The 7,288-nt window shown below is 39.1% G+C and overlaps 1 protein-coding gene across 2 annotated transcripts; it reads right to left on the bottom strand.

The window, feature by feature from the left end:
- Nucleotides 1-229: 229 nt before the first annotated feature.
- On the bottom strand, nt 230-5,163 carry LOC139466740 (alcohol dehydrogenase-like). 2 transcript variants are annotated; one of them, XM_071248401.1, is made up of 7 exons: nt 5,058-5,163; nt 3,879-4,047; nt 3,638-3,707; nt 2,647-2,919; nt 1,984-2,285; nt 1,692-1,841; nt 230-1,249 (listed from the first exon to the last, which is right to left on the bottom strand). In XM_071248401.1, exons 2-7 carry the CDS (start codon nt 4,035-4,037, stop codon nt 1,118-1,120), a joined length of 1,086 nt encoding a protein of 361 aa, XP_071104502.1. In that variant the 5' UTR covers nt 4,038-4,047; nt 5,058-5,163; the 3' UTR covers nt 230-1,117. The 2 variants fall into 2 exon arrangements, with proteins under 2 accessions (XP_071104502.1, XP_071104503.1); XM_071248402.1 differs by having other exon boundaries at nt 3,611-3,707; nt 5,058-5,162.
- Nucleotides 5,164-7,288: the final 2,125 nt, after the last annotated feature.

Below are 7,288 nucleotides of genomic sequence, written 5' to 3'. Positions count from 1 at the left end.
TCAACCAAGGCACGCTGACTTGGTTGATGCATGTCATTGATCCCAATTGCGTGGATCGGTGCTAATGATATTAATCACTAGATGTAAGCCAAGACTTGATTATTTAGACCACCGTCGTAAAGCTGGAATACATGTATTGCGGAGTGCGGCGTAAAACAACAAACCAACCAACCTACCATCCACCTCAACCTCATGGTTGAAACTTAAGAATTACCACAAAAGACACAGATTAATTCTTTAATATTTTTTATTTAAGGATTTTTCAAACTTTTCTTTGCTTTCAGACTTTATACAAAACACCGGGCACACCTGCTCTTTCACTCATACAATATTTACATAAATATACATACAAAATCTGCACTATGAACAAAGAATCATCCATTCTGAACACGACTGAACTCGTGTACAAATCTGTACACCAATAACAACAAAAATGCCATTCAGTAAGTGTTTATGTCAACATCACAGTAGCGGAACAATCAGTTCCAGTCAGTTGAGTAAAGAGTTACGTCCCCTTTCACGCACTACGTGTAAGTAAACGACCGACGGATCGACCAAGCACTAGGGGCACATCACATAAGTTAAGCACTTCATACAATTGCGATTGTTACAAGTCCTTTTCTCCCGTTGATGACAAGCACTAGTTTGCTACACATCCACCCAGTAAGATATCGTGTAGTCTTCCATCATTGTATCAAATGCCCATATCCTCATCCTGGAAGAGGGTGCTCATGTTCACAGTATCTGCATCTACTTAGTGAGCTAAACAGTGGTGGCATCCTACTCCAATATTTGATCATCGAGCAAGACTAGTAACATCAGATCTTCAAAAGGAACTTTCATCGTGGGCAATCCAGTTCTTGAAAGACTTCAATCAAGGTTCCATCCAACAACCTCGCACCACTCTTAGGAAGTGTCAGAAGCCGTGGTACGTTCGTTGCCATGGCAACAGATATTGCTACCCGCGTCGGTGGCAACAACCGATGCTCGCAACACACATTCCTGAAGTCACGTGCCATCTTGGCGCAGCACCATCAAAGTTCCTGGCGACGTGATCAAGGTCACCTTGGACTCTATTGAAAGTATTGTAGCACAGCGTAAGGTCTGGTCCTCAAAGTCAGTTGTCCAGGTTGGACGTGGTGTTAGCGAACTTGAAGATTGCTCGGCCGGTGATTCGACACTCGCTCAAATCTTCATACACCTGGTTGGCATCTTCAACGTTGAAAATATTGTACAGGGGAGCACGGAGCTGCAATCGAGAAAGGCCTTCGTAAATATAATGATACAAATGCAAGGCATCATAATATATTTTGTGGGCAAAATTGCTCCAAAGTACTCCTAACAGTAAATAAATTATAATAATATTCCAGTCATAATTTTTTAAGTCTTAACAATACTCACAATACCAATAATTGGATTGTCTGGTCCAGACATTATTCACAAGCCATCATATAGCTGGAATATTGCTGAGTGTGGCGTTAAACAACAAAGAGTGAGTGAGTGAGTTGGGGTTTTTAAGCCGCTTTTAGCAATATTCCAGCAATATCACGGCGGGGAACACCAGAAATGGGCTTCATACATTGTACCCATGTTGGGAATCGAATCCAGGTCTTTGGCGTGACGGGCGAACGCTTTAACCACTAGGCTACCCGACCGCCCCTTAAACAATAAAGAATAAGTGGTAAACTTACATTTCCCTGTGACACAGCATCAACAAGTTCTTGCAGCTGGTTGAGGTTTCCTTTGGGGATGCCGACGATGCTTTGCTGCTTGGCAGCGAGGGTGTTGAGACTGATGCTAACTTCGGTCATGCTGTTGCCGCCGACGAGTATAAGACCCTCCTGCAAAAACAAAACAAAATCATGAATATTCATATCTTTGTAATATATTTACATAACGACACTCAAAATCATTAAAAATGGACAAAATACAAGATGGATCTTAAATAAACTATGAGATTTATATTTGAGTTCAAATGCTTACCCGATTGAGAACTTTAAGGGATCTGCTCATGGTTCTTGGGGAGCTGACAAAGTCGATGATGATGTCGACGCCACCCCTGCAGGCATCAAGAGTTCTCTCAACGATGTATTCTTCATGATCTTCCTCATTCCAGTGAATAATGTCATAACATTCGTGGTCCTGAGCTGTGAGAAGTTTATCAATGCTGTTGTCAGCCACAAACAGCTTCACATTCGAGCAGTTGGGCCCCATAATGTATTGGGCAATGCGCAATGACCAGAGTCCTAGTCCACCAGCTCCAACTATCAGGACATTGACGCAGGCTGGAAAAAAAACATCAAATAGTTGTAGTCAATTTAAATTAAAAGTTATCTATTTCAATGAATTGAAAACTTTGTTTTTCTTTGAGTACCCTTTAGTAAAAATGTCAGAATAGATTTGCTGACAATATTTTATATTCCTTACCAAATTAAAAAAGATTTTGAAATAATATATTTTTCGAATCTAAATGACAAGAATGGGTAAGAATTCACTTTGTATCCCCTCTATAAAAATTATACAAATAAAAGGATTGATCAGCAATGTACAACTGTTGGAGGGGGATATGGGCGAAAGTCTGTCCAATGATGTATTTCTGAGATTATAAATATAAAAATTTAAAGAAAGCTTAATCAAAATACTCACATTTCACTTTCTGGAGTTTTTCAACGTGAGGTTTGGCGTTTGTGACGGCTGCATAAGCTGTGAGAGCCCCGCCTGGCAACATGGCTGCCACATCCAAGCCCATGTTCTGAGGTAGCTGAAGAATGCATCCGGAGTCTTGAACGGGAATATACTCTGCGTACCCTGAACTAGCCACACTTTCTTCAGGAAATAAGATCACTTTGTCGCCGGGAGTGTAGTTGCAGTTGGGGATTGTGTTGCAGACATCGTGAATAACACCAGCGATTTCATACCCTGCAACAGAAATGTAGTCATTGCAGAGTTGCTTCCCTTTGACCACGTTCCGTCTCCACGATCCTTCAATGCGTTCAAACGTCTTTCAACAAGCCGACTAGTAACTAAACATCTAATTCTACATCTACAGCTAAGTGTTAACTAGTAAATAATGTCGAGTTATATTAATACAAACAGGGTGTTAACATCAGCCAAAAACAAATTCTCTTGCCTCCTCAAATGATTTGCATTTTTTTATCAATCTTCTTTCTCAATTCGCTATAGACAATAACAGGAAATCTAAAATTAAAATAACCCCTTTCATTGTCCACAAACCGGTTAAATAATAGTATAAATTATTTTCTTTATTCTAAAAATCATATATTTTCTTTCCTCTTTCGAACTTAAGAAATCCCTATGTTAAATTAATTATAAAATGTAATCCATTTTGACTTCACTCAGTAAGAACTTATTTCAATTCAACAATTGAAAATGAGAATAGGCGATATACCAGTAACCATTTATGATTTTGTTATGTTTTTCATTTAAGAAGCATGGATGGAAAAAGGCATATTTCAAAAAAAAATTGAAAAGCACAAATCCGGTTATTAGAGATTTCCATGTTGTTACTGCAGAATCGAGGATGATATGAATCATGGTTTTATACGGTTGTAAGAGGATTGAGAAGTATTGGTTTAGCTGAAGTCCACACCTGGATATAGTGAAGTGTCTCTAATACCTGGAAAGCGTGGGCGGATTCCCCGTTTCTTCATGTGACCCTCGTTATAACACGCACCCGCATAGCACACCTGTGAAAACAAAGAGCGACCATTGAGAATTCATATAGAATGTATAAATATTTACTAATAATTTCAAAATATAATCATTTCAAACAAAGTTGCAAAAGTTGATGGCAAAAAAATGATGAAATAGAACAAAATTATATAACGCCGATCATTCAAACGGAATGAAGTATTTACCTTGACCAGAACGCCACCTTTCGGCGTTTCGGGGACGGCCATTGTTGACGATACTTCGGCGAACGGGCCTCCCATCTGAGACGACATTCCCAGTTGCTGGGACATGTTCTCCCTCTTTATCACTTGCACTTCGTTTCTGTTGAGTTCGTTGTCCAACATCTTGATATATCTGAGGAAAAGTAGAGACAACACCACTTAAATACAACTCCTTGTTTACACCAAACACTATCGTTACAAAAAATTGTTTACGTCCAGATCAAAACAACTCCGTCACGGTTCAACGTAATCAACAAGATTTCATAAACAAAGTCAAGCAGTGGGCGTAAACTAAATGAATGACATTACCAAATTGTAGTTTACAAGATCGACTGAACTAGGCCACGCGGGACAATCGTGTTTACAACTACGACCTTCAGCGAAATGGGTTTAATGAATGCAAACGACCTAGGTCATAGAGCCGATTGGCCAATCAGAGCTCAAGGGCGGAGTCAAGCAGCGTCTTTGTGCCTGCGAGGCACTTCCAACAAGCTGCTCGTGCAGTTTCACCGCAAGAAAACAAAATCATCAGGAGTTCGACCGAATGGACATGGTCGTATAGTCTATGACAATATAATAAGTTGTTTTCCAAATGAATTAAGATGAACATGGAGGCATGTCATCATACGAAAGCAGATTCGACAAATATATGCGATCAGCTGATGTCGCATTCATTCACAAATTCCCACAACGCTCCAACTGGTTAGGCCTACTGCATAAACATATTTCATCAAATAACGTTATAAAACGAGATCTACTCTAGATCCACGTTCAACGATTAGCACAGGAGGCTATAGACGAAATCGGACCCAGATCACTTTATCCCCAAGCGTTTGATCACGGACTAAATTGAAGATCTAGCCTATGTAGGCCCTCGTATTGTTTCCACCGACAGTACGCGAAAACATGCCGATCTCCAAATTAAGTACTTATGATGAGAGAACAAAATATAGAGACCTACTTCACATGTCAAACAAGTAAATGTGAACATTTTCATTCAATGTTAAAATCACGGACCTATATACAAGTCCGTGTTAAAATTAACAATAAGGCGAAAGTCATCCCATCAAATTCACAAAATTAGGATCGCGTAAGTTATTCATCGAAGAAATTTCAAATTTATAGATCACAAAGATATCTCACCTTTTAAGCACGTAAAGTAAATCCTCCAAATTGTAACATCCAATGTTCACAGTCCGTGTTCTCTCCTCTGAGTGTCCTGTGGTAATGTACGAAATGCGGTTATCGGCAAGCTATATAGGCAAAGCGGGAATCACCCTCTGTCCACGTGAACGGTGGCATAAACAGCCAGATATTTGGGGTCAAGGCCGTCGTTGCTACGGGTCTGATGTACGAACGGATAGCTCGGAGTTGGGAATCAGCACGACTGGCCTATTTTTTATTCATTAGCATGTGTGCATTCGACCATAATTGAAGTGAAAATTAATTTTTTGTTACATTAAATCAACTTGTAGCATTGCATGGAAAATACTCTGAAGGTGCAGTTATTATTCGTCCGACAGAAAAGTGGGATCGGATATGGAACACGTACTTTGCCAGTCGGGTCTCTCGTTCTAATTATAGATCTCGAGTAAGAGGGGATTCCACGCAGCTAGCAGCTGATAAACGGCTTCTCATTCGCCACAGAAGAAGAGAACAGCCTATGTGAATCATGATGCACGCAGTTTAGGTAGGCGAAACACGCCGGAAATAAATGATCAAACTCTAAACTTGAATACACAGCTACGATTTAATGTGTATATTTGAAATGAGCAGAACAATTTTCGACCAGGATTCAGAAACAGAAACTCCTTGACCGATTTCTGGAGATCGATAAATTCGTTCTGTACGGAAGGATGGAATTGAGGACAGTTGTCACAGAGTGTGTTCGATCTCATTTAGAAATAAACTGTATTTTGAGTAAAATGTTCCCATGAAAAATTACAGTCGAATAGACGATTGTTCGTTTTTCATACATTAGCGTGATTGACATCATCCTTTGTCTATTTCAATACGGCGATGGTGTCAGTATCTATATATAGCGCATCAGCTGATATCGATTCCGGTCTGAGCATGCTGACTTCACGTGCTACAGTCAGGGGAGTTAATTCCCCCCTCAAACAATACTGTGTTTACGACATTTTGACCTTCAATTAAAACATATATTTATGGTTCTTGTTAATAGAGATCGAATTGTATTCTTACAGATGAGTATTTGGGGGTGATTAATTGCTAGTTTCTCTATTGTCTCTATTGTCTATACGCAGCAATTTTCCAGCCATTTGACGACGGTCTGTAAATAAGAAACTCTGGACTAGACAATCCTGTGACTGACATTACAATCATCGATTGGGATCCGATGACATGCTTCAACCAAGTCAGCCAGCCTGACCACCCGATCCCGTTAGTCGCCTCTCGCCTCTTACGACAAGCATGGGTTGCTGAATATATATGAAACCGGTTGAGTAAATTATACAGCTCATCTTTGGACATTTGTATTTTATGCAATATTATATTATATAATATATTGAAAGATATATATACATACATACATATAGATAGATATAGATATAGTGACAGATTAGACAACGAATGGCATTGTCTGTTGGTATAAACTTTGTCATTACCAGGTGATTACCATGATGATAATTATAAACATCATAATTATCATCACCAATATCATTATGAATGATTACTTCTAATTCGGGATCAGTGTATGATCACGTACGTTATGAGGCTATCATTAAGTTAGTATAACTGTTGACAAAACTAAGGAAATAGGATAGTAACGTTAAATTGGTTTTCTTTGTTAGACATCTGACGTAACCATTTAGAATTGATATTTCTCGGATATATCAGTCTAGATTACTACCAATTCGTGATGCAGTTGGTAAGTAACCTTCAGATTAAACCAGTACATGACGTCACGGAAATACCTGCTTTTGTCCCCGCCCACTCGCTGGCGGTCCCTCACTGACTTTCCCACAGACAGTGAGTAATCATCGCTGAGCTCTCAGGGCGTCGACTTAGCAAGTGTCTCATTCTATATTGCAACTTTGATAGTTTATCCTATTTTATTGAAATTTTGATATTTTATGTTCTTTAATTGACATTCTTGCGTATAAGTGTACACCTCGGATACATATAGCACTGCATATGCATATATATTGTAATATCACTAATTTAAATCTTAGATAAATTTACATCAATGTACGTCTTAGAAAACCTTCAATGTGTGTTTCTATCGTCGATCATCCAATCAGATTTTTTACTCCAAAACAATAACTACAAAGTACAATTTCTTATTTTACGACGATTGTGATGGGCCCGTCCATGCATTCACCAAGTACGCGGTGTTTTTATCACGTCGATCT

Source organism: Haliotis cracherodii, unplaced genomic scaffold, assembly GCF_022045235.1.
Source record: "Haliotis cracherodii isolate W230 unplaced genomic scaffold, xgHalCrac1.p SCAF_19, whole genome shotgun sequence".
In the NCBI taxonomy this organism is placed as follows: Eukaryota; Metazoa; Mollusca; class Gastropoda; order Lepetellida; family Haliotidae; genus Haliotis; species Haliotis cracherodii.
The sequence above is the reverse complement of the archived record's forward strand: the minus strand, read 5'-3'. Positions and strand labels throughout refer to the sequence as shown.